Below are 27,094 nucleotides of genomic sequence, written 5' to 3'. Positions count from 1 at the left end.
TACAACTATATGTAGCCTCATCAGTATTAAATTCGGGACATACGCGTAAAAGTATCGATTTCATTCTTCGAAGTGTTTGTTTTTGAAAGCGATTCCACACATAATTACGCACAAAAGATATGATACCTTGTTGTTCAGTCGCGCGACAAACAATTACTCTTAATGTTCGGCGTTTCCAAGTGTCAAATATTATAATGAGTGCTAGTCCTTTGGTCGTTACTAAAACGGGCATCTTATGTCAAACGTATATATATTGTAGGTCTGGCGTGGATGTAGAAAATTTTTACATTAACTGCCTATGAATTAGAATTTTAATTCGTATCAGTGGAGTTTTGACCAGTATTAGTGCTGCTTACAGGCTGCTAGAAATGGCGACTACAATGGACCAGCAAGAGCCATTGGTCCGTCCGCTTTCAATGACTAGTTTTCAAAGAGATTTGGAAATGTTCGAAGAATACATTGCTGAAGTTACTATGCAGGATTCGGATGCAAGTGTTGATGAAAAAAGACAGAAAATAAATGGTGAGATAAATGTGATTCATTTATATATATCAGAAAATGTATAATTAGAAGATTAATTGATTACGACCACTGCAACGATCGAATTCCGTAACTCCATGCTCCAATGGGTATTTTACCAGGAGCTTAGTGCTATTTATGGAAAAAGATATTCCACAGGATTATGTTTTGTATTTAAATATTCCACCACAAACTCTATCCATGTTTGACAACAAAAGAGTTAGAAAGATATCATTACCGGTGGCGCCAGAAGTATTTAAGTTTTCTGTTCAGAATCAACGTCAAAAGCATGTATTCTAAACAGTAAAAAGGAGTAAGAGTCCGAAAATCAAACACTAGAATGGCTTTTTAAATAGATCGAAGATACGGGCTTTTAAATTTTATGGAGAAACCATATATAGTTTAACATCAAACAATACTTTTACAATCTATCATAGATGGCCATGAAACGTCCACTCTATATTGCAATTGCAAGTTACTATTTATCATCCATTCATGTTTGAACAAAATACTTAACAATTAAAAGATTTTGAATAGCCCTATCCTTGTTTGACACTTTATGGGCCCGCGAACGAGTATCAAATCAAAAGTATTGTCGTCAGAGCAAATATTGGATATCAAAAGTTATGTTGAACACTTCTGTATTGCTTGAATGGAAATCTTTCGTAACAATTCACTGCTGTTTTAATACCACTGAGGAAACTTTTATACGTGAACACTTTAGTATATAGAGTATAGATATTTAATAATTGAGATATTTAATTCGGCCAACGGACACATATGGATTGCTGTGCCAAATTATTGTTCTTGATTTCAAATTTTCATTACTCAAAGATGATTGATCCCGCTAGAAGGCTATTATTTTTCTTTCTTGATTTCCTTTGAGTCTTATTGTACCCGATATTTCATACAAAATTTTCCCGATTTAATTTAATCGACCGTATCGCTTGTCTGCCTATCTTTTTACGAAATTGGTGCTCTGATGTCTAATGCCGATGGCTGATTGGTTAAACAATTTCAGATTGTATCACATCATCGCGTTTTTTTTTCATTCAAGTCCGTAATAATATATACTATACGCTGCTTTAAAACGCATTGCTTTTCGTATTTAATTTTCAGAAACACTTCGATACGAACCTTTCTGTGAAAACATCCGATTGTGTTTTGGACCGGATATAAAAACGGAAGACATGAAGGCGATTTTTCGTAAAATTAGCACGAATCCAGAAGTTAAGATTGATTGGAGTGAGGTAATAATCACCCACAATTTCTACCGCCTTTTTTGTATATACCAAGAACATATAAAACTAAATTGAATAAGAGAATACTTTCTGCATTTGCTCATCATAGAAAACAATTATCTGCACTCTTAAGGGGGTTCATCATTGCCTGCCGGATTATATTTATTCCGATGAAATGTTATGAAAAAGAAGTTGTCAAAGTCTGATTCAAAGGTTCTGAACCACCAAGTACCAATAATTACATATATACTCATTGTTAGTCACACTCACATCACACACTTAATTTTTAAAAGGTGTTTGGATACTTCCAAGCAGAAAATGAAGAGACGGACAATTCTGATGAAATCAGCGTTTTCACTGTTTCGAAAAGAAAGAAAATTGGAGAAGCGGCAGGTATTGAAACATTTCTCTTGAAAATTCGATTACCATTGCAATTACAATTCAATTTATCGGAAGATAGAGTAGGATATTTTGCTACCTATTTTATCATACTAATGATAATATTACACATCAATTTTTGTCTAAATAATACTGTATGTTTGCCTTCAACAAATTTTCTCATCATTTTATCGATACAGGTGACAAGAAACGTCGAGATATAATTCAGTGTATTTCATATTCTCCAGAATACGATTTATTTGTCACTGCGTCACAGAAAGGAGCTATTTCTATTTATAATGGAAAGGTATTTTCTATAGGAAGTGAAACAAAAACTCAACGCGATCACATCTTTATATAAAAATTTTGTCTCATGTCAAACATAGCATATATAATATCACACGTGTATGAACTGCTGAAAAATTAACAAACTGGTCAATTATGTGGGCCTCGTATTTTGTCATACATGCTATCAGTGATATTTTACTCTCGAATAATTTGAAATTACCAATAAATGCCTATCACGTAAATCCTTTGTAAAACATTTCATTGTTTTATCATTCCTTTTTCTATATTTTTCTTAACCATATTACCAAAAAGCTTCATTATGCCAATTTAGCCATTCCGTACTTTCAACAGTACAGTATTTAATGCAATATATTATTCACTCGAAAATAAACGCAACATTTATACAGAACTGGAAAAAATTTTAGATTAGAAAATTTTAGAAACTAGATTTATAATGCAAAAATTCACATTTCACTTTTCTTTATAATTTACTATTCTAATTTGCTTTTTCATTAAATGTTACACTTTTATTCAGAAGTTAATGAATTGTAATTTGATGTTGTTTATGTTTTAGTTGCGTCTGCAAAATTGCATCGATGTTAACGTAAGTACGACAAATACTACTTTTTGGCTATATATGTAATATTAGTTGTCCTACGACCGCGGCGATGTACACTCCTAAACTATGATGTTGTTCAAAACATCGTTTTATCATCATTCCACTTACTTTACTAACACACAAGTATATTTCAGGAACCAGCGTGGATGACTAGTTGCGAATATTTACCAAGACTTCGAAAAGTAATAGTAAGTGAATAGACAGTTTTTTAATTTCTTTCACTCGTTAAATTTTATTGTGACATTTCCGTGTGTTTTAGGCAACAACAGAACGAACAATCGTTATTTGGGATCACAGAACAAAAGCAAATAACCAATCTAGTATCTATGTTATAAAGCCACTGGAACACTCGCCCCAATGTATGTGTCTTCTTCCCCCTGAAGATGATCACACGGATTCAGTACTCATTGGCGATGACGCAGGTATTTATTTTCTTTTTCTGAAATTGGGGTATTCTTCAAATTTTGTTTAAAACAAGTCTATCACATGTGTGGTTGTCACGAATTTTTAATATCGGTTTTGCAGTATTAATTACCGACACAACTTAGAAAATGTGTGTATTATATACTCGTGTTTGTCAATGTCGCTATAGATGAAATACCTTATCCAACTGAATCATCTCGGGATTCTGTTATCAAATGTAAACTATAAGTTTTATTAATTTATATACTTAAACTTTACTTTTTTTACTTATCATCGCTCTTATCGATTATAATCTCTACTTCTTTACAACGTTAGATTCTGTTCAACAATTTACCACAAAATGTTGTAACTCGTATGAAGGCGTATTCAAGATGCCAAAATAACGTCCAATGTTAGAACGTTCATCAAAATTGAAATCCTTTTGTGTTGTAATATTTTTAGCATAGCTTATTAAAATGTGTTATTTTTCGACTAGGATATGTTAATCTTGTTCGTCTGACGCCGAATGATTTTGCTGCAAGTACAAATAAAGATCCCAAACGTGCGATGATGAGTCAAGTAATCGATCCAATGAATCTGATGTTGTGAGTAAAGCACAATAAATTACAGAAGCAACTTTTAAAATTTAAATTTGAAAAATATTGAATTCGTGTCGATTCATATTTTTGCTCATACAACTGTCCCTCAAAAACTTAAATAAAAATCTGAAGCTAACCTTTCCTGATCAGTTCCATTACAAAATTTGATTCTGTTATTTGCGATATTCAAGCAATACGTCCTAAAACAGTACGATGCAGAAGGGTGGAAATTTATCGACTGACCTCGTTTCCTGTGAAGGTGCAATGCTGCCACGATTCAAGTTCGGATATGAATCATATCATGATCATATTTTTGAGAGTATATAACATACGTATTGGTAATTCAGGGGTTGAACTCAAAATGAATTTGATTGAGTCATATCAACTTTTGGTATGAGTACGATAATATCATTGAGATAATTTGTCAGTTACGCTATATGTATGTGTGAGATAAATCTTTTTTTTTTTAATATATTTTCAGACCCATTATTCGAAGAAAATTTCATCCAGATTGGGTGTTGAAGATTGAATATATTCCTGAATTAAAATCCTTTGCGTCGTGTTCGCCAAGTGATAAAACATCGTTTGTTATTGCGGAGAAGGGAAGACTTTTTGATACACAGTAAGCATTACCACAAACATTTGTGCGAGAAATTTGTTTTAATATATATAATGTTCATATATATATACGTTTTTTTTTTATTTGTAAACACAATAAGATGTGCGGGAGATGTGATATATATATATATATCAAATTTACCCGGAATTCGACAAAACAGCTTATCCTTATGGTGAATCGAGGCTTCTGGTTATAAATCATGCACCGTTTCTGATCAAGTATACGATTAAATTATTGATATAAGGCTAAACTTAGGATTTGTCCGAGTTTATATATTGTGGTGGTTCGATCAGATCATCTTCTCAACTTCGTCACCCGATGTTGATACTATTTTGGTTCTTTACTATTTTTTAGACCAGTCAGTGAATTGACGATTACACGAGGTGTGAACGCATTTGCTTATTCAGAAAAGTCCAATATTTTTGCAACAGGTAACGAACGATTTTATTTTCGTGTAGTTTTGCTTAAATCTAATTGGTTTTTGTAACCTGTGATCAAGTTTTTTTCTTTTCTAAAGGAAAGCGGTATATTTAAAAACACTTAACTATTTAAGCATAAAACGTAAATAGATTTTTGAAATTCATTTTTTATTATAAAATAATGTTCATGGGGACTAAAACCCACCCCTGCGGGATATAGAAATATAGATAAGACATGAAAGATGATTTTTAATTTTGAAATCACTGTAGAATACTGATTTCTAATCAAGCATATGTAATGACCATATAGATAGATGATGGGGAAGAATGGGTACCCCTGTTGTTGGTATAAAATACAGCAATGTGAAGAAAAAGAACATCCATTCAGTATTTTCAGTTGGTGGCATTTTATAGGTAAATATATAGAACATAAATCTCGCAGTGATGATTTGATATTGTCATCAGATACAAAAATCTGATAAGATCACATATTCAGTATGAACCAACAATGCAAATTATATCAGTAATTCACAAAACCTGTTTTATTTTTTTAGGTGGAGTCGACAAAATTATCCGAGTTTGGCACCCAACCATTCTCACGAGGCCAACTGGTAAAATGATGGGACACTTGTTTACAATAATAGCGGTGGTTATCAACGATAAAGATAGGCATATTATCAGCTTATCTACCGCTCGCGTTTTTAGAGTCTGGGACATACATACACTAAGCTGCTTACAGGTAATTTTTGATTGATTCAATAAAATAATTTCCATGAAAATAATCGATGCTTTGTTACGTCAGTGACCAGATGCCACATCTTGGACAAGAGACTGAAGATGTGTGTGACACTGTCCATTCGAGTTACTTGTCTCCTACTAACGTGATGAACATTACTAATGTGTGATACGTATAAGGGTTAGGTTTTAATTTTCGGTATACTTTTTTACATATGATTTATTAAAATTGTCTCAAAGTGCGCTGCTACAAGTTTGATACGATGTTTAATGCATTTAATTTTGCACTTTCTGACTGATTTTATTGGAATCGGAACTGGGAGATGTAATTTATCTATCTTATCTGGTCGAGCGGAGCATCAATGCGTTATCAAAATCGGAACCCAAAGGAGTATTCACACCTTTTCACACCGACGGAATTAGTCTTTTTCTTATCAGAAATCAGTGAAGTGATCACACACGAGTCATTGTTGATTGTAGATAAATCGTAGTTCGAAAATTACCTTATTATACGGATCAGGCAAGATACAACACGACACAAAAATTCATTAATTGTGGGTTTGTGTATTACGAACGTTTCCGATTTGGCAGCTAAAGTAGCAGGAAAAATGAGTGAAATATTCTTCATCGCGTTACGAAAAAACATCTTGCTAAAATTTAATTAATTGTATGGAAACGAGAATATATAAACTCATCCCAGAATGAATTATCAATGTAGTTTGTCCTATTTGGATTCCAAGGAATCTCATTATTCGATTGTTCCGAAAGAGAGTTTGCTGAAATTTAATAACCTTGTCTATTTGAAAACTGATTGCTATACTACATCGTTCCACAATGAACATCTTTACAGGCCAGAATGTGTTGAATAGATCTGTCAACTGCAGAGAATTTCAAAGTCAAAGCCACGAGTTTTTCGGGCAGATAGTTTCCGCTCCAATGAAATCAGGTGATCCACGAAGTGTGAAATATCGATGCCAATCTACAGGAGTTAACAACGAAAATATTCCATTCACGACTCCAAAAAATCAACAATGCAAATTGAACGGAAAATTCTCCACAAAAGAGAGATCGAGACAGCATCCATACGCATTAAACAACGCTATATGTGAAAATCGACATCTCACATCAAAAAGAACAATCGCAAGCCAACGAGAAAAGAAACGTGTTCAAATTGTTACGAAACAGCTTCATGTTTTACGTGATCATCTTCCGTATGATTGGTTGCCGAGACAACAGGGAGAAAAAATCTCTAAAATTTCAGTTTTGCGATGCGCGATTTCTTATATTTCATACTTGACAAAAGTTGTGAAGGATCAAAATGAAGGAGCCGATTTGAATGGCAAAGAATCAAGCGATGACATCATGTCCGAAAACAACGAAGATATAGACGTCGACTTCCAAGAAATTCTAGAATATATCGATAACTTTTACACAGATACTTCGATTAATCAAAGTATAAATTCAGAAATTTGTAATTACTCCATACCAAGTTCGAGCATTTCTAACTTTCGATAAAATGTTTCTGTTGATAATATTTTTACTCCTGAAAAATCATTTTCATTTGTTAGTTGTTTTCTTATTTCATTTGTTTTGTTTTTTATTTTTTTTCTTAGCTAAAATATCGTAGTTTGTTTGTTTTTATCCTTAGTACTTTTTTCAACCTATTCTGTTCAATAAACTTGATATAAAGAAAGGTGATATATTTTCCTTGTCTACAAAGATGCCAAGAATAAGCAATTCTCAAATCTAAGCCATTGAATAAACGCATAATAGAAAATATGTGGTAGTTTTACATATTTATAATTTTTCAAGCATTCCGCCAAATAAAGCCGACAACCACCAATGCGTACGGATGAATATATATACAAAGGTTACGGTTCTGTAGCAGAATAACAAGATAACAAGAGAGCGATGCTCAAATATATGGACACGGAATTCAAAACAAATTGTCGCGCCAAATCGGATACGGTCGAATGGGAATCAAGAGTCATTCCTCTGTACACTAACCAAAATTTCTTTCTGTAACGTTTCGTCTGGCGGAGGTCAGACTTCTTGAGGCAACCATATACCATTGCACATATTCGGATGGAATAATTTTTGGACACGAAATGTACATATGGATCGTTTTGTTTTTATGTTGTTCTTGTTTGTATTTTCCTTCTTATTGTTCAGAAAAAAATCGCCTTTTTCATTAATTACTGGACCAATTGCTTTGATATTTTCAGTGGTGAAAGAAGGCTATTATTTCTTTCAAAAATGTGCGCTTTGTGCGTAATGACGTCAAAAATTGCACACCTTGATCTAATATATAATGGCTATTCCTAACTCTACCTTACTTCACTGTTCAGTCGCTAAATTCATAAATGGCAATACTAGCCCCCTGAAGAACGCGTATACGCCAATAGGATAATATTCGCGAACACTGGCTATCCGTCATTTAGCTCATTTATTTATTCTTGATTCACTAAGAAATAGACTGACTCTTTATGAGATTGGGTTGATGTAATTACTATTAATTATCAAATTATCTTGTATAACCAGGTGTTCACCGATACAGAACAGAGGTCAGGAGACAAGAGAATATCTTGCTTGCTGTTCGACAGCCGACATGACAGACTATTCACAGGTTAGTTTTTTCATGCGATTCGCATTACAATTCTCTTGTACTCCTCTTAAGCTTATTCCAACATAATATAACAATTTCATGATCGTTGCTTCCAACTATCACCGTGCTATATTTAAAAATCAAAGTCTTCACTTTTAAGAAAATTTTTGTGATTTCGAGTTATGAGAGCCACAACAGTTGCAAACTGCAAATTAATTGCAAATTTCACAAAGAATTCAAGTGACTCAAACGTTCTCTTTATATTGCTTCCTAGTTATTTAGTACTACAATCGGTAGTTCAGACGTTCATTTTTAGGTTCAAGCAGTATAGACTTGTGGCCAATGACACGAAGTGTTCAAGATACGATGTCTGTACCTCACACCCATGATCATCCGCTAACTCTTGTTGTTAAAAATAAACCAATGGATCAAGTTATCACTGCATGTTCAGAATCAATCGTCAAAGTGAGTAAATTTTAGAATTTAGAAAGATTTTAGCGCGCCGAGAGCGGGTCGACTTGTATACCAAACTGTTAAACTTTTACGAGTTATTGTATGACTTTGTATCGAATATGGCTATAGTTTTTGATAATTTTATGCATACCGTATTTGCATAATCACAGACGATAAAATTTCATGGGATTCGGTTATAGATCGTGCTAATTTGTTATTCTTGGAGGTGCTCATGTTGTTGTAATTAGGACAGAAATTGCATTCTTTTTTCACTAGTGAGCTAATCTATTTCCAATTTTCTTTAACTAAAGATGAGAAAGTATCATAGACGGGTATATTACATTGATCCATATTACATTGGGACTCCCTGGGATGTGTGTGAACGATTCGTGTAACTGATCAAATTTTCCTTTCAATTCGCAGCCGTATTCAATTCAACGAATATTTCATAAGAATCTGTAATGATAGTAATACAGACTAGTAGAAATTTTAAATCTTCGGAAGTTCTATACCTGTAATCTTGTAATAAGATAATCTTGCTTACCCCAAAGGTTTGGGAAATTGACAGCGGAAGACAAATGTATCAAATATTAGAAGCTCATGGCTTAGGAATCGAAGTAACTGCTTCTGGCGTTGATGAGACCGGTACACGCATGCTCACTGGAGCCTATGATGGTAAGAATAATTGTCCTTCAGAATATTTTTTTTTGTGATTATTTGAAATAACTGAATTTGAGTAATGAGGAATTTATGAATTTAATCACAGGCGTAAGGACTAAACCTCCAGATTTCAACGTTAGTTAGCATGATATTAATTACCAAAAGCACAGGCTGTCAAAAATAACATGAGTATAATAATTTAGTGATCAGGATAACATGTTACAGACTATCTTAAATTATTAATTCTCGTTTAAATAATGATAACCTTGAATTTTTCGTTCATTTTCGAACTAGGATCGATCAAAATCTGGGAGTTCAGCAGCGGACAAGAAATGAAATCATATCAACTCGATCCCCCAAGCGAGGAAGATAATTCCATATTGTGGATTTCCTATTTAAATAAGAAGAAAAATAAAGACACTGATGAGCAAAACGAAAACAAGCAATTTGAGCATGGTACGTTATCATCAATAGGCATACAATAGGTAGTATTGGAGGAAAAATGATAATTTGCCTAAAACTTCCCCAATATAAGAATTGTAGAGTAATTGGATGTAAACTTGTACCAATCAATTTTGTTGATCATAATGTAAAAATTAATACCAATATAAACTGCTCAAATAACTTCAATTCATGTTATTGACAGAACGAATGTTTCAATTGGGTGTTCTACACTTCCCCCGGGAAGGTCACGTTACAATAAATCGCGTGAACATAATCCTGTTCTGTACCACAACATCCACCCAACATCTTGCCCTCTTGGCGAGATGATTTGTTTGTCACAAACTATACAATGAGTAAGATTTTCCCCAAGATGACATCATCAGTTCGCGAACTCGCCAACCACTACGTCATATTGTGAAATTGCTATAGATAATGCCATCGAGACCTGTCAATATATATATTTTACAGAATATCAACAGAAAGATGAAATTGTAAATCGGAGAATATTAGCATTGGGATGGAACAATAAGTTGAAAGAATTTGAGGTAGTGTTATTTCTCTAATTCCATATATTTTCACCTATTTTATGAATTAAAATTTATTTTATCATAATCTTAGAGTTCAAATTAAAACGGATGAACAGTAACAATAATTTTACCATGCTACAAATTATATTTGAGTTGTTTGATATTTCTTCATTTAGGATAGTGATGAAAACGATGAAATTCGTTTTGTACGTGAGTTCAGTGGAACATATGAGTGGCCTCCTACACCACAGACTACACCCGAACCTGGCGCAGAGGTAAGGTTGCGCATCTACATCTGTGAGCTTTCACCTTGTTGTACTCGTTAAAAAGCATTCCGATGGTCTTTAATAATTATTTTATACATTTGTAATTAACATTTTGTAGATGGAATAAATCAAAATTCGTGATTGTTTAGAATATGAATAATACCAAAAGATTGAAGTTGGTGATCATTTCAAACAACAAAAGTGAATCACGACTTCTTTCATATAGAAACGGGATACATATATCGTTGACTAATTTCTTTGTTTGAATTAGATAAATGTAAAAACGAACAATTATGTTTGGCCTTCGAATACTGAAGTTTTATTCATATGTAAATTATTTGACATAATACAAAGTATTTTGCAATATATCAGATTAAATTCATTTCAGACTGCAAGTTTGACAGGAAGTGTAGAAGGTGATTCCGACAAAAAGACAAAGAAGAAAACTGCTGAAGACGACGACGATAAAGGGATTCTTAGAAAAGTGATTATATACCAATTGTTTGCAACTGACTTTATGCGAATTTGACTTTTATATCAAAATTGATTGCCAACAAATTCTTTTAGCTGGAGATCACTAATAACTGAAAAAGTGAGAGATTCTGATATGCAGAAGAGATACTGACGACTTTCTTTCCGGTAGACTGTCTAAACCGGTGGTTTTTTAAGTGAGGGTCAAATAGTAGAATGGAAAAAGTTTTAAGACCCAACAATTTCGTTGAAAATTTTAAATTTAACCCCGTACACTAAAAACATTTAATTTTTGTAGTTAAAATGTTTTTGTGTATCACTGCTATAATTGAAATTTATTGGTGACCAACCAGAAAATTCTCGGCGGCCCACGGTTTGCCCGTTGCCGACCACTGCTCTAAGCGATCAGACTCTTTTTTCTTAGAACTAACCAGATTACTGACAGGCCAGTTACAACTGTCAATTGATGAGCTAAGAGTAGGTACATAAAGATTTTTATTGCTACGGAAATGTTACAAGACACAAGTTGGCACAGGAATATTAGAATATTTCTAATATCGTAAAATCGAAACTTCCACGAGAAAAATGTTTGTCACCTACAATAGTTGACAAGTCAAGCTAATTTAAACTTCTCTAAAATCAAAATGTATATTTTAGAAAATTTAGAGCATGATCAGATAAGACTATAAGCCTATAATTTACATTGACTACCACATCACATATTTTTCAATTTTTATTGCAAAATTTGTTAACCGTTAGTATACTTTTGCAATTTAGGAAGACCTCTTTCTTCGCCATGAAATCACTTGCTGCTCGATGATGGACGTCCGTTTGCCTTCTGTTTCAAGTATACTTGTTACCGGATGTTCTAATGGAAATATTATTCTGTGGAATCCGGAGGAAGGAACAGTATCTAATGTGTGAGTGTTAATTTTTATTCTTCTTACGTTGAATAACGAGTTCCATAACATTTGAACCCACGCACATTTGAACCCACGACAATTGCACCTGCATACTATTGCACCTATAGAAATTTTTTTGTTTTAAGGATATTTGAACCCATACTAACCCTAACCCATGGGTTTAAGCACCCGCATATAGAATGAACCCGCGGATATACACATGGGTTCAAATGTACGGTCACCTGAATAACTAGTTTTTTATGAATACACATTTTATAAATGAAACAAAGAAAAAAAACTTACCGAGCATTTAAACCGTAACAAATACTTGATAATATATATGATTATTTCTAAAATATTCCTTTTTGCTTTTTGGCAAAAATGGGTCATGATTTGAATTAGATATTCATATAATAGTTGAACTATGCAAAATCGGAAGGCTTTCTGAAGCCGTCAAGGCTTTGTCAAAAACCATGATCACATGACGAAGGCGTGAAGTTCGAAACTGCAGATGCCAGCAAAACACAATACTTTTATATCTACGCTTTTTGAAAATATTGTCGTCTATTACTGCGTTTCTCTTATTTCACAGCTTTGAACTCGAAAAGGCAGAAGTTCCCAGTCGTTACGACAGTCGTGAGAGAAGAATGAAAGAAATGTTTCCTTATCGCGTGAACCAAGTAGCAGGGTTGTGTCACAAAATATTTGTACCCGATCCAGAAGAAGTAAAAAGAAGGAGAAAATTACGAAAAAAGAAAATGTTGGAGATCGAAGGTGGATTGGTAGACGATGAAGCTGAAGAAGACGAGGAAGAAAAGACAGAGCAAGAACAGAAGGTGAAATTCACCAATATAGATAGAGAATTCCACTTTTGACTAACAACTGCTGCTTTCAAGTCCATTCTAGACTTTGGTGTGAGCTATGCAGAAAAGCAAGAAAACGAACTATCAGAATTTCCAATACCAGCATAAACATAATTGTAAAGGCATTTTAAATAGGTAATTGTTATAAAAATGTATATTGTATCGAATTACATGCTTCACTATTATACTCTCATGTTTATACCAAAATTCTATAAATAAAAAAACAATAAAAAGTATAAATTACTTATTGGTAGGATGATGCTAAAGAGGAAAAGAAAGAAGAAGTTGATGATGATCCTGCTGAAGAAGCACAGATTGACGTTGAGGTTTGTTATTTTTAATGACTGTCATATAAAAGGTTGCCCGAAACACGGTCCTTCATATGCCCAGGGAGGGCCTTATGCTTATGGACGAAAATTCAATTCTATGGGTGTTTCCCCGGAATCTTTCCGATACTTTACCATTGCAAAATTGTTGAGGTTTATTTTGCCTTTTTTTTCATGAATTAGCGTTTACAACCTGGTTTACATGCTTCAAATCATATTTATTTAAAATATTCAACCGCGTAGCATTTAAAAATACGGTATGTGCCGGTAAAAATTTTAGCCCAGGCCCTAGGTTATAGCAGATTAATATTTGGGTAATGCAGCCAAACTAAAACTCTGAAACTTTATTTGCTCCTAAATTTCGAAAATGCAACTAAAACTTGACAATCCACGAAAAATCGAATGTTTGTCATCGTACCTGAAAACTGTCTGAGTGAAAAAAAGTGTCAGAGTCACTGCTAAAATTTAATTGTTTCGTCGTCACCTACATTTTGATTAGCCAATGTAATGGAAGTAAACAAGGAAGTTGATGCTTTGGGACAAACATCCATTAATAATAGTAAAATTTTTATTTTCTAACTGTCTTATAGAGATTTAATAAAATGGAATGTATCGCATGATGTGTTGTACTATTTACCTATTTTTCGTAGACTTCAGATGAAGAACAAGACGGTGACGATTTTGATCTAAAAAGTTTCGAGGAGCGTCAGCTAATGGACATTGATCCGGAACCCATCAAGAAAGTAGAAGTTGAGTTCCCACCAGTTATCGCATCATGTCATCAAGATTCTAACGTGAGGTAATGACAATCGCCAATTAGAATTAAGACTTTTAGGCCGAATTGTATCAAAGCATTATTGTTTATTATTATGCAAGGCACGATAATGAATTGTCATAATTATAGCAATTAGGAATTCTGAGAGTAGTTGAACTCTGTGTTTCTGAAGAAGTCTGACCTTGGTCAGGCGAAATGCTACTGGAATATATATTCGTTTTAGGCCCAGCAAGAATCAATTAGAATAGTTATCTTTACTCTTGCTACAGCATCATTGAATGATGTAAATACGAATCATCGACAAAAAAGCATATAAGAAAGAAAAGCAGTTAGCAAATCATTAGCGCACAATTCCATTCGTTGCAAACATATTTTTTTGAACTGGTTTCTTGTATTACAGATTGTGGTCAATGACCGGAGAATTGCTTGTATCTCTTGTACCAATGACCAAAGTCGTTTCACCAATCACCACGATGTGTAATGACGAATATTCAAACTATCTTATCGTTGGCGATACAAGTAAGATATGTGCCTGTAATTTCAAAAACTCTTAAATCGCGATCTGAGCCATATTACTGTTAGATGTGAACAATTTCAATTTCCTTGTCTTTAGTTCTATTGGACTCAGTTTTAATCACATATCTCTATTCGTTTAACAATTCTGATTTGCGTTGGTTTGAAATATATAACTAAAAGCCTAGTCGCGTTATAAATACTAAACTTACTCCCCAAGCTGCAAATGTAAAACTCACATATACTGTATAGATCTGATGTAAACGCGTCTATTTCTTGCATAAAATATTTCAATTTTTCATTCGGTTCATGTGAGCAAACTCACTTCATGCGTGGCAATGGTCATGACATTGTTGCCACATTATGTACATGTATAGTGTTGTCTTGGGAGTCTATCTGTTTATCCCGTGCTATTTTGTATTTTATCCTTCTTTCGTATAAATATAGAACAAGATGAGGGGTATATTTTTGATACCGGAAGAACCTGCTAATTATTGATTGAAAAATAAAATATTACCTTGATGTTACATCGGCTACCGGTAAACATGAACATTACATAGATATGGAAATGAGCGCAAAATTATTGTTGATCTTTGGTATAATTTAGTCTACGTGCATGAATACAATAAAAAATCATGGTTTCTTTTCCGTACATCCTCAACTTTTATATTTTTGCCAGAGGGTTACGTTACAATGTGGGACGTCTCCGAATTTCTTCAAAAATCAAACACCGGTACATCAGTTCAAGCTAACACTGAACTAGTTCGACAAATAATAAGTTGGAGGGCTCATCTTATGAAAATTGTATCCGTAGTTTATGGCGATGAAGCTGGTGCACTTATCACCGCTTCTACCGATGGATCAGTCAGGTTAGCAGAAATGGAGGCTCATTCCTGTATATGTTGGCATAATTTTTTTTTTCTAGTATTTATTACAAACTCAACGATTTTTCCCTTTGTTTTCATACTCTAAATTATACCTAATTTATCATGCTTTTTCACTGATTTGTTTGTTGTAGGGTTTCACTAACTTTTTTAATTTTTTTTAGAATTTGGTATCCGCAACGTGCTCATTACGTAGGGTATTTCGGACAGCATAGAGTTTGGTATTTATCACCTAATCCTTCTCTACCTTCAAGTCCTGTTCTTCCATACGACATCAACGAAGTTCCAGTCAAACCTGTCAATATACGAAGTGGTAGAAGGAAACCACAAACGAAAAAATATGATTACCCTCTCATATTTGATGCAGAAAGGTTTGAATTCGTCGGATGTTAAAAATATAATTTTGAACATGCTTCCTCTACAGCATAGGTTCTCAAAGTGCTCCGTACGGAGCCCCAGCGCTCCGCGAGAGGAACCTAGGGGCTCCGCGAGCTATTCGATTACTTGTCAAAATATGATCTTGGCTATTCTGTAACTGTTCAAAGAAGCAACGAGAATATCGGTCGGAGACCGAAGACTTATCGATCTTAGATCGGTAATTAGTTAATAACTCGCTAATTATACGACATAATTAACCCAAAATCTATAGGCTTCTGGTCCGAGGTAAGATGCATGCACATGCAAAATTTGGAGCAGATTCAACCACGCGTTCGCGAGATATCGCGTTCATCTAACAGACACACAGACAGACAGACATACATACAGACAAATACCTATCAATATACTTACCGATCTTAAGATCGATAGGTAATAACACCATTAATAAAATCTGACAACAGTATAGCGTCGAAATATCGCAACGAGGCGTAATTCAAATATATATTACATTATCTATAAGTAGAAGTGCAGCCAGGATTTTTAAAAGAGAGAGGGGAGGGTTCAAAATTGAAATTAAAAATTCCCTGGCACCACTACTCGCTATTAGGCCACTCGATAAAAAAAAAACTTTTTCAGTGGATAACGAGTTTCCATCCATGGCCGATGCGAGCATTCAAAATGTCGTGTCATAATAATTTAATTGTGTTTCTCGTTACTTGCCTATGAGTCTAGATTACAATTACGATTATCAAAATGGGAAATACTATTACTACATTCTAAAATAATATAAAATAAGTGCTAAACTGCCAACTATAAATAGATTGGAATCCTATTTTTGCGATCTTGGGATTCATCAAATTTGAGTTGTTCTCTCAGCTATGTTAAAATCTCAAAGACTACAATTTACAATTGCTCAATCCCTGACCGATGCCTGCATGTTAAAATGCCTTGTTTATTGGCTTCATTGTGTTCAATGTAACCTGTGGGTGCGTGGACTTACGACAATATAAAATCATTACTGCCCAAAATTACCATGCCAATCCGCGGACATCAAACGAGAAACAACAAAGTCAAGTGAACGAAAAAACGAAGGATTGAAATGTATTTTGTTCGCAATAACAAATTGATTAATAATCTTCACAATTACCTTATATATTGTCACATATCGAAAAAAAGTCGCATTTTAACAAAATGCAATCGCGCATGTTAGGAGCGACTTCCTTAGTCTTCCAAAAATATCAAAAGTGAGGTGGTTCGACCTCATTTCGAGTTCATTAATGTGTTTGTCAAGTTTTCAATTTTACAGACCTAATATATATAATTTATCTGTGAAATGCAGATTAAAAAGTTTTAGCATTTAAATTAGGTAAAGTAATTTTAACTTACTCGGGAATATTTATCAGCAAATGATATGTGTTTTTTGTCTGCGTTATTTTCAAAATTTATTTGTGGGGCCCCGTGAAGAATAGTCAACATTTTCAAGGGCTCCGCAACATCATAAGTTTGAGAATCCCTGCTCTACAGCACTGTAATTAGGCGTGAAAACGATAAGATCGCTAGAGGTTTGTTTTACGGACCGTTATTTTTTGACAAACTTTTCTAAATGTTCGTAGTCTTTGTTTCAAGTTCAACGCTAGACCGATATTCAAATATAATATGTTATTGCGAATGAGTTATGATTCATATTCTTCAACCGCTAGCTGGGGCCAGAGAGTGAATTTCTTCATATGCTGTTATGCCACATTGGATAGTTAAAACTATTTGAACAAAATTGTCAATGGAAACATGCTTTCGTTTCGAACAGTATAATAAGGAAATAATATAAAATAGTCACAGTATAGTAATATACAAATGCAATTTTATTCTTTTCTGCATTATTATTTGAAAACTCAAGGAGTGATTCTAACTCGAGTTAATTTGGGCCTGGTATAACAGTCCCATATCCTAATACAACATAACACCATGCGTGTATCCTTTCCAGATGGAAACCATTCCGAAGATCTGCATATGATCGTGATTTAATTCAACGACAACAAATTCTACCAAATATGACCCAACCACCAAATGTCCTGGAAGTTCGAAATAAGAAATTTTTTAAAGCTCTAGTAAAACCAAAGGTCTGTTTGTACAATATTAATTTTAGGAAGAGAAATGAAGTTTTCCATATAAAACCCATAGTAATGACTGTTGGAACCACGGCCTAGTGGACTCACGCATGACTCACATGGATTTCAAAAAGTGAAAGGAGTAGAATCAATGTTATGAGCGCGGTTGGCTGTCGAATAGTTTTATCCTATTTGGTAAAGTAACATAGTGTAAGATTTAAGCCAAAACGATGAAAACAGATATGAAATTATCAACGTAATTTCGCTTCTAAAGAAGCTTTTTTGTGAGATTTTTTATTTTGCTTAAACACAAGTGGCAATTTTCAAAAGTGCCCAAATATGCGATTAGGCTGAAAAATTAGCTCCTTCGAAATGACTATTTTCTTTTTGTCATCACAGGCAGACAAAAGCAGTCTCGAAAGTTCGAAACCTGCTGAGCCAGAAAGTGGTGCTATATTTCGTGCGTTGCCGGTATATCGACTCCAAACCCCTCCGCCACAACCTAGAGCACCATCGATGGACTTTGTAACCGGTGGTGCATCATTTACTGACGATCCAAGCACGCCAAAATCTCCGGGAAAATCAGTGGCAACCGGAAAGGTGATTTTTATTTTTATATTAATATCTTTCTGCTGTCTACCTTTGATCAGAGATTAAGTGACTGACTACGTTAGGTTTCTAGCTGGCGAAAATCTATTTTTGTCTACATGACTATTTTAAACAGTTTAAAGCTTGCATCGATTTTGAGTTTGCTTAACCAATCTTCAAGTTATTTTTAGAACACCCGTTTATTATTTTAATTGATAAATGTTATTTTGAGCGAAAGAACTCGAAAGGCGGTCTATAAATAAAAGTTTATTTTCCCTCTTGAAAATCATTCATCCAATCAAAGCTACTTCATCAACGTCACTGGTTTAGATCATAACTATTTGGGTCATTGAATACACAAATTAGTGACATTATTTTTCTACGGATGTTTACTCTCACCTACGAAATCTTGTATCGGAGTTTCCAACGACGTATGTATTGCGTTATATCAAACAAATCTGCAAATAGTGAGCAAAGTTAAAACGTCACGCAGCAATATTTGAAGAGGCTTTCGTGGTTTGTAAATGTTTGTTGAGAGTAACGAAACTTTTCAATTTATACTTGTGGAGTTTTGTAAAGATTTGAATTTATTAAAAATGGAGTGGAAAATTTAGGCTTGAACAGTATTGAAATGTCCGAAAACAGAAGTATGAAAGTTTCAAAAAATTTGTTGTTTTACAACACAGAACAAATTTTATTAGACCTGTCAGGAATCTATTTTTGTCAGTTATATAAATGAATTGTTTCCCCTGGTTAATTTCACAGGAATGATTATTTTATTCAAATCTACGTACTTAGTAGAAATCTGTTTTTCATGCATGATGTATACGAGAACCATTCCCCATCAAAGGCGTGATCTACATCTCTGATGAGCGTGATAAAACAAGTAAATCGAACTGTCAATTTAAACAGTCTTATTTTTAACAACGGGTGCTCTTTTTCATCTAATTCACCAACAACAAGTTCCATCATCTCGAAAATATGTGTGAATGCATTAACGTGGCATGGTTTACATAAAACATATAATTAATTTTTGGATGATCAGCAAAAATAACGCTGGTCATCAGATGCAAGGCACGTTACAAATTTGCTGCGATCGTTTAAACAAAATGCAAGAATGTGCTCGCTAATATTACGATATTTCAAGAAAGGGTTGGCGACCCCTGAATCCCAACCCTGGCTATATTGCATTATACATACTACTTTTGTGTTGTTTCTTTCACAACAAAAACGAGTACAAATAACATAATAAATGGACCAACACGCCGTTTCATTTTTATGCTTCAAATTTTTACTCTGGCTCTTGCTAGCGATATATATGATTAATTTAGTTTAATTGAATCTTGTTAGTTTCCTAATCTTTAATCAACGATTAAACCAGGTGGGCGGTTTCAGTATAACAAAGTCAATTTACAAAATCTGAAATGACATCACATTAATGACGTATACATTTTCAAAATCCCTATTGTCGCACATCGCTAATTTTACAGAAGATATCCCCAGGTTTCAACTTAACAACTATGAAATACGTAATTTTGAATTACTAGATGACATAAACGGATGACGTACAATATCTCAATCTTTCCTTTGTAACGCTTGCGGTGGTATTTTAGGGATGCTGCCATAATAATCACGTATTAAGCGCGTGTCGTTCTGAAAGACCTCTGTTTGTTTTGATTTCAAACCGCGAGGAGACTTAACCTAAATGTATGCCGTCGGAATTTTCGTGCCAGATAAAAAACCTGTTATCACTTCTCACTTTCTTTTATTGTCACTCAAAATTTAAGCTTGAGACCCTTCGTTGGATCTAGTAAAATATATGGGGGAGATTCGTTGATGGCGCATTCGAATGGTGACGCCATATTTTCGTATTATGACGTCGTTGTTTTGCTATACGACGCTATGCTTTGTCCTATCTCTGGCCCCTTTTCGGAAAGATGGTAGGGATTTAGCCTAAACTAAAGCTACCAATTTATACACCTCGGAAAGAATTGTTCCATAAAATCCAAATATTTGGGACTCTTGTTGGGGTTGGTGAAATATATTTTGAACGTGTTGGAGCAATATGTATATCATCTTGACTGTTTATTAGGGTGAGAAAAATAGTATTTTGGTTGTATTATAGCGAAATCGATTAATATTTGTTCTGATATTTTAGTAGTGTTTATTATTACTCCTAAATATCAGTGATTTTGCGATCTGAATTACTACCCACACGTAACTATCTGTAATCTATATCGCTGTACGCTTCTTTCCAGCAATTTGTATTTTGAAATGCTAGTTATATAGTCGCTATGTGAATGAAATGCTCACAAACTTTTTAATAAAGTTTATCCATAAAGGACAGTTGAATATATAAATACGGGAAAGTAATTTTTATGAGGTAAAAAAAAGCTTCTATTCGTGACTTTACGCTATTTTGGGAAAAAGCTAAAATTAAACTTTGACCACAATTTCACCATTTCGCGATTGAACATCATCAGTTCCGCATCGTGGTCTCGTTGGGGTAAAATCCACATATTTAATCTCGTTAATAATTGTTCTGATAACTTCTCTCGCTCATAAACGTCATATCGGAATTTCCGATGCCAAATTACGTATTTGACTGTATTAAAACGGAACATGATAAAACATAGCATATTAAAATAAATTTAAAAAATACTCTATGGTTATCAGATGAATGATTTTTAAATACAGTTGAATATTTTTTCCAAAAATATTTATTACAATTAATTTTTAGCACACGCCGCAGCCGTACTATTTTCAGCAACACTTTCCACATTCAATTGTGTACAACAAATTCGTCTGTGAATGTTCTAAATTATTTGTAGTTGAAATACATGTTTAGCAATTTCGAAATTGTAAAATTAATGTCACTCACACTGTAGGGTTAAAAATAATGATCACGGTGCCGTACCCCGGGACGGGGCGTGATGATAAGCAAGTCGTTAGATTTTGCTTCATGTGAAAATAAAATACCCCGGAAAAACATTTTTTATATGCTCAGTAGTTCAATTGTTTGCATATTCAATAGTCCCAATACAATATTTTAAATGCCTCAAACCCTCAATGCATCATAGAAGTATTGTTGTACTTGGTTGTGATCATCATAAAAGTGACGTATTTTTGATTTTTAAATGGCCCAATGTGGACGAATTACGCGTAATGAGCGCCACTATAACGTGTCACATATGTATAGATAGTCGATAGACTGTATGAAAAGCAAAGCGAAATAAACCAGTATTGACTTTACAATTACTTTATTATAAATTATACAGAAGTGAAGGAATACAAACTCAATATCTTTACATCATCCATTGACGTCAATGGTCATTCTCAGTTTTTTAAACTACCGTATTTCACTGTGGTTAAATAAATAATAAACAACCCGTGACATCTTGTGTTCAAAACTAAACTAGCAACTAACAGCAACGGAGATTCACAAAATAAATACGTCATTGGTTGATGTCACCGCAGGGTATTGTAATTTATAAATCACCGATGGCGCAAAAAACGTCAACCAGGGGAAATAATTGATAAACCTGTTAGCATAAATTTTATATAATATAAAGTTTATTGTTTAAATACAACGTAATACAAACAATATTATATTTTACATGAATCTAGTTTTGTCAGTTTTATGAAAAGATTATTTTCCTTGGTTGATTTTTTTAATTTGATACTGGTAAATTTTGATTACAAACCCCATAAGGTGACATCATTCGATGACGTATACGTTATAATTTTCATCTGTGTTTGTCAGGAAAATATTCATATAAATGTGTCCCCAGGTTGATGATGCGACGGGAAGTTAGGATAGTTGAAAAAAAAGATGGAGTCAGATGGCTAGCTATATGCCACTGATTATATTACTCCCAGTAGCTGTCAAGCATACGCGCATTAGTCACTTGTTGTGTTCAAGACAATCTCACCGATATTGAATGTCAAGTATGCATCACTCATGGCCCGAGTTTTAGCCGCGACTTTATTTGTTCACAGTAGGTAATGCAGATATATTAGAAAATTCTCAAAACGCGTGTCTTGTATGATTTCCCACTCTATTCGTGGAAATAGCTCAAGGCGGAGTTTTTTAGTGTATGTTTTCATATTGATTTATCTATTGGTTTTTATCAAATATACGATGTGGTACAATCGCGACGGCGCCATGACAAAGCGTCCATAAAATATTATAATTTGTTATGTTCCATTCAAAAACTTGTCATATATGAATCATGGTTTAGTAAAAACAAGGGGTGTATCCCCGGATATGCTGCCTGTAAGATTTCTATTGCGTAAATGTTATTTCGTGTGAGGTTTGGTGCCGGGCAATTTGTTCAATAAAACTTTTATCAAAAATTTCCACGAGCGCATTCATATTACAATCCCATAGCCGATCAAAGTCAATTATTATTCAGAATGACCGGTAATCTATTCTGATATCTAAAGTAAAATTCATAAGAAGAAATTTTCAAATCGGATGTTTAGTCAATAGTAGTAATATTGAATTATTGGTGTGAAGTATTATCATCTTTGTATTAATTTTTCCGGATGTGTTTTCAATATTGAGAGAGCCCACCCTATTTAATTGGTTAAATTGGCCTACTTAATGCCGGGGCAAGTAAAGCGCTTAATGAAAGACCATTCATGTTAATATCAAATTTGACAATACGGTAATGGTAATTTTGGAATGGCAAATTGAGTGTGAGTCCAGTAATACACGTATCGCGCAATTCACGCAAATTAAAAATTTATATTTAAAACAAGAAAAGCTATGCTCAGATATATGCGGACACGAAAATCAAAACGACCACGAGTACCACGGGTATGCGATCTTTTACAGTAGAGTACCCTTACCGGAGCCTTCACGACTTTGCCTGACCGCTAGAAAACAACCAACGCGAACGCTAGACCGCCACTAGGTTCGCAGTTTTTAATTTCGACGACGTCATCGCACACAAATGACAAATCTCATAAAGCCCACAGAAATTTTTGAAATAAATGAAAGTAGCCTTCCAGCGAAAAATACAATCTTCAACCACTGAAATTGTCAAAGCAATTGGTCCTATAATTAACGATAGAATTGTTTCACAACAACAAAAATAACAACAACAAGAAAAAGAATATCACCACTAAACAACAATAACAACAACAAAACGATCCATTCATGTCCAATACTTCATTCATTAATATCTGTAATTCACGTCCACGTATTTATAGTTCTTCATTAAATTTCATATAGTCCTCAGTTTTATTACATCAATACCTATTTTATCACGCTCCATATTTCACGACTGAGCGGTTGAACCTTGCGTAAGGCAATTATTTTAATCGGCATGACAAAGGGATTGAAAATTAGGAAGTAGGGTAGATATGAAGCTCTATCGAAATTTTTTTTCATAAACGACACATTACGTCGAATTCCAATTTTAATCCATCACGTTTATTTGTCCGGCTAACATAATGTGTAATTGCACGCGAAAAATAACCGGCCTTATGTCAGCCATATCAGGTGCTTTAATTAAGGACCAAGTAAGGCGGCGGAATATACAGTAAAGTTACGAACATTATTCAGTTAAAACTGTTTTAATCGGCTATGTGCTATTGATAAACCGCGCCTCGGCGGCGCGATTTATCATTCGCACATACCCGATTTAGTACAAATATAAAGATAGAACAATATCTGAGGGTAATGGAATTTGCGTGGGTTGAATTATGTTTACATGTGTTCAAGACAATTGTCGGTGGAAGTTTTACTTAGCCGGCAATTGCGTCATTGCTCGCAGTTGGTTGAGTTTTCTATGTACTCATCAAAGATAAACGCTACATAGAGATCTACGGTACACAAAACCAATGCATGCATGGCAAGTTATTTATTTTTTACTGCCGCAAAAAAACAATAAACCCAGTTACTTTTCGAAGTTTTTTCAAAATTTTTGATTGATAGTCGATAGCTGGCTATGCATGATACATCGTTGAACATCATGTGTCGTTCAATTGTATCATGCTAGTTTAGTTTTGCAATCGAATTTTGGACAAATCGCCCACACACATAACTAAAAAATTTCGTTGCGTTCAACTCCGATCCCATATTTGGGAGCAATGTCGCAATGGGAGCAATGTCGCAATAAACAAACATTACCCTCATCAAGTTGATATGACGTACTTGGCTGCAATGAAAACAACAATGAGAATTTCTGCCATTACGAGACTGTCGTTTTAATTATTTGCGCTTTTCAATATAACTGGGTAAAATTTTTGATAATTGTTATAATTGAGCATAACATCCATCCATATAAACACTCTTTTAACAAATCGAAAAGGTTAAATTGGAACCCCATTCGATAGATTTTACACCCGAGAGAAAGCACTTTGGTCTCAAACTGGTTGTTAAGATATTAGAAACACATTTATCGGTATTATTCCGCATTGTTCATTAATGTATCAATAATTTTTTATCATTTCTGCATCATATGTCGCCCAATAGGGTTGCGTGACCATCGAAAACTGCAACCAAATAAGGCTAAACAAAACATTTGATCGCGTGGAAATCCCCAAACGGTACTTCTGCCACTTTCTCCTAACTTCCAATAGCCGTTTTTATTTGTGATAAAATGTTTGCGAGGGCTTCGTCGTGTGTTCCATCATATTACACGCTTTGCTCGCTTCAATAATATTGCAGGCTTTTGATTTTCAAAAGATTGTATATGGGAAATTCTCCTTATATGTACCCTGGAATATGTGGGCAAGTATGGGCTGAATATATTTTTCGGTTGATTTCGTCCCGTAATTTTCTCATATTAAGTCATTTAAAAAATGTCAAAATTCTCGGATCAAATAGAAACTAGTTTCTTACTTAATCCAATGTCATCGTTTGCAAAAGTATCCATTTCAAAATATTTTTGTAAGGTAACAGAGGAGGTGGGTGGGGGGAAAATAACAAAAGACAACGGGATCATTTTCGGGAATTAATATTTGTAAAATTCGTTTTTGTGTTCGAATAAAAACCTTTTCTTATTGTACACATTTCATCACCAGAAAGATATTAAATACGTAATTTTAAAATATATTTCTGTTACCGTATTTGGGTATATTTTACAGTGTAAAAATTTACAGAAAGTAGCCTATTGGTTCACCAAGTTATGGCGCCACAATCCGTCACTAACGACATATTCCAGACTCACATATTGTGTTTAAAAATAATCGCAAAACTTAACATTTTATTCATTCTATTCACATGCGTTTATATGCTATTTTTATCTTGTATGCCGAGTATAAATGTTAAGTCGAAGTAATCGGAATCGCTGGGTAACTGTATTATGCATCCACCTCAAAATTGCTGTCAAATTGGCGCACTTTTCAAAAGTTGATGGCACTTTTAAAGAGAAAGTTATTGACGTGCTTACATCACGAAATACCATTGAGAATACGTCTTTGCTGCTACTATATAGCATGGCTGTGCAAAATTTGCATGGCATTCTCTCGCACAACTTCACTGAATAATGTACGCCATGTCCCATCTACAGCATGATAAATTTCCTATGGATTGCAACTACGCGATATACTGACGACAAAGCTCCTTTTATTATGGTACATAACCGGAAACGTTTTTTTTTTTAGTTTTTGTTACCTTTGGCCACTGATCTACTTCTGAATGGAAGGTGGCAGGTACCCTTATTATGTTCACAAAATTGGTTATAAAACGTTACTTCAAACACATAAACTCTGAACCAATTAGCTTGACAGATTTTAGTCTTCATGTTATGCATGCCGGCGATCACGGCGTAGCCTACTAGATCGGGATTTGCAAATGGTAAGGTAGGATAGGAATTTCATATTTATCACGATGGAGAGAAAAAGCGATAAAATGACTTATTTCAATCGTTAACCCAGGCTTCTCGTCTGGTTACCAGTTAATCGAGTAATCGAGTATACCAGTTGTTTCAGATGCATGAAATTGGTGCTGAATTATGTCGTAATCGACTAGCGGTTACGTGTATTACCATACGACGACGGGGAGTCCCACAATCTGTGGCACATATTCATACCCTATCGGGATTCGTATCTGCGAACCCACGTAGGGTGGAGGGGTGGCAAGCATATTCCTGACAAGACGCTCGAAGCGAGCTGACAATGTCCAGCACTGTGTGATTTGATGTTTTATTGACAAGTACAATATTATATTTTCAAGGTTTCTAAAGGACGTGTCATTGTGAAAAAGCCGTCCAGTATGGCTGGAACAACGCCGATTCTTGTTGCGGGTGGTACACCCAAACGACGAAGATAGAAATAATAATGCTCCACCACAATGTGAACAGGAACGTTTCGTTTTATGACTCTTTTAATAATTTATTACCAATGGATAGTCTCTAAAGGCGTTTAATGCATATTGATACACTTACTGAACTTGCACTTCGATTTTCATTATATTCCATTTGATGATGATGATGATGATGATGATGATGATGATGATGATGATGATTTTATGTGTTGCGTGGTTTGAATTTCTAAAATTTAT

General features: G+C 34.3%; 1 protein-coding gene across 1 annotated transcript; it reads left to right on the top strand.

Moving 5' to 3' along the window:
- The first annotated feature begins 137 nt into the window (after positions 1-137).
- On the top strand, positions 138-27,067 carry LOC120336882 (WD repeat-containing protein 64-like). The gene is made up of 28 exons (XM_039404655.2): positions 138-522; positions 1,639-1,769; positions 2,054-2,153; positions 2,339-2,445; positions 3,001-3,030; positions 3,180-3,233; positions 3,305-3,467; positions 3,944-4,052; positions 4,528-4,668; positions 5,020-5,096; positions 5,639-5,823; positions 8,361-8,445; positions 8,741-8,889; positions 9,429-9,552; positions 9,832-9,993; positions 10,450-10,526; positions 10,685-10,783; positions 11,163-11,258; positions 12,023-12,165; positions 12,740-12,983; positions 13,265-13,336; positions 13,987-14,135; positions 14,512-14,630; positions 15,304-15,493; positions 15,673-15,879; positions 17,868-18,003; positions 18,391-18,591; positions 26,768-27,067. The coding sequence occupies exons 1-28, from the start codon at positions 369-371 to the stop codon at positions 26,861-26,863; spliced, it is 3,600 nt and encodes a 1,199-aa protein (XP_039260589.2). The 5' UTR covers positions 138-368; the 3' UTR covers positions 26,864-27,067.
- The last annotated feature ends 27 nt before the right edge of the window (positions 27,068-27,094 follow it).

This window comes from Styela clava, chromosome 2 (assembly GCF_964204865.1).
Source record: "Styela clava chromosome 2, kaStyClav1.hap1.2, whole genome shotgun sequence".
Taxonomy (NCBI): Eukaryota; Metazoa; Chordata; class Ascidiacea; order Stolidobranchia; family Styelidae; genus Styela; species Styela clava.
The sequence above is the reverse complement of the archived record's forward strand: the minus strand, read 5'-3'. Positions and strand labels throughout refer to the sequence as shown.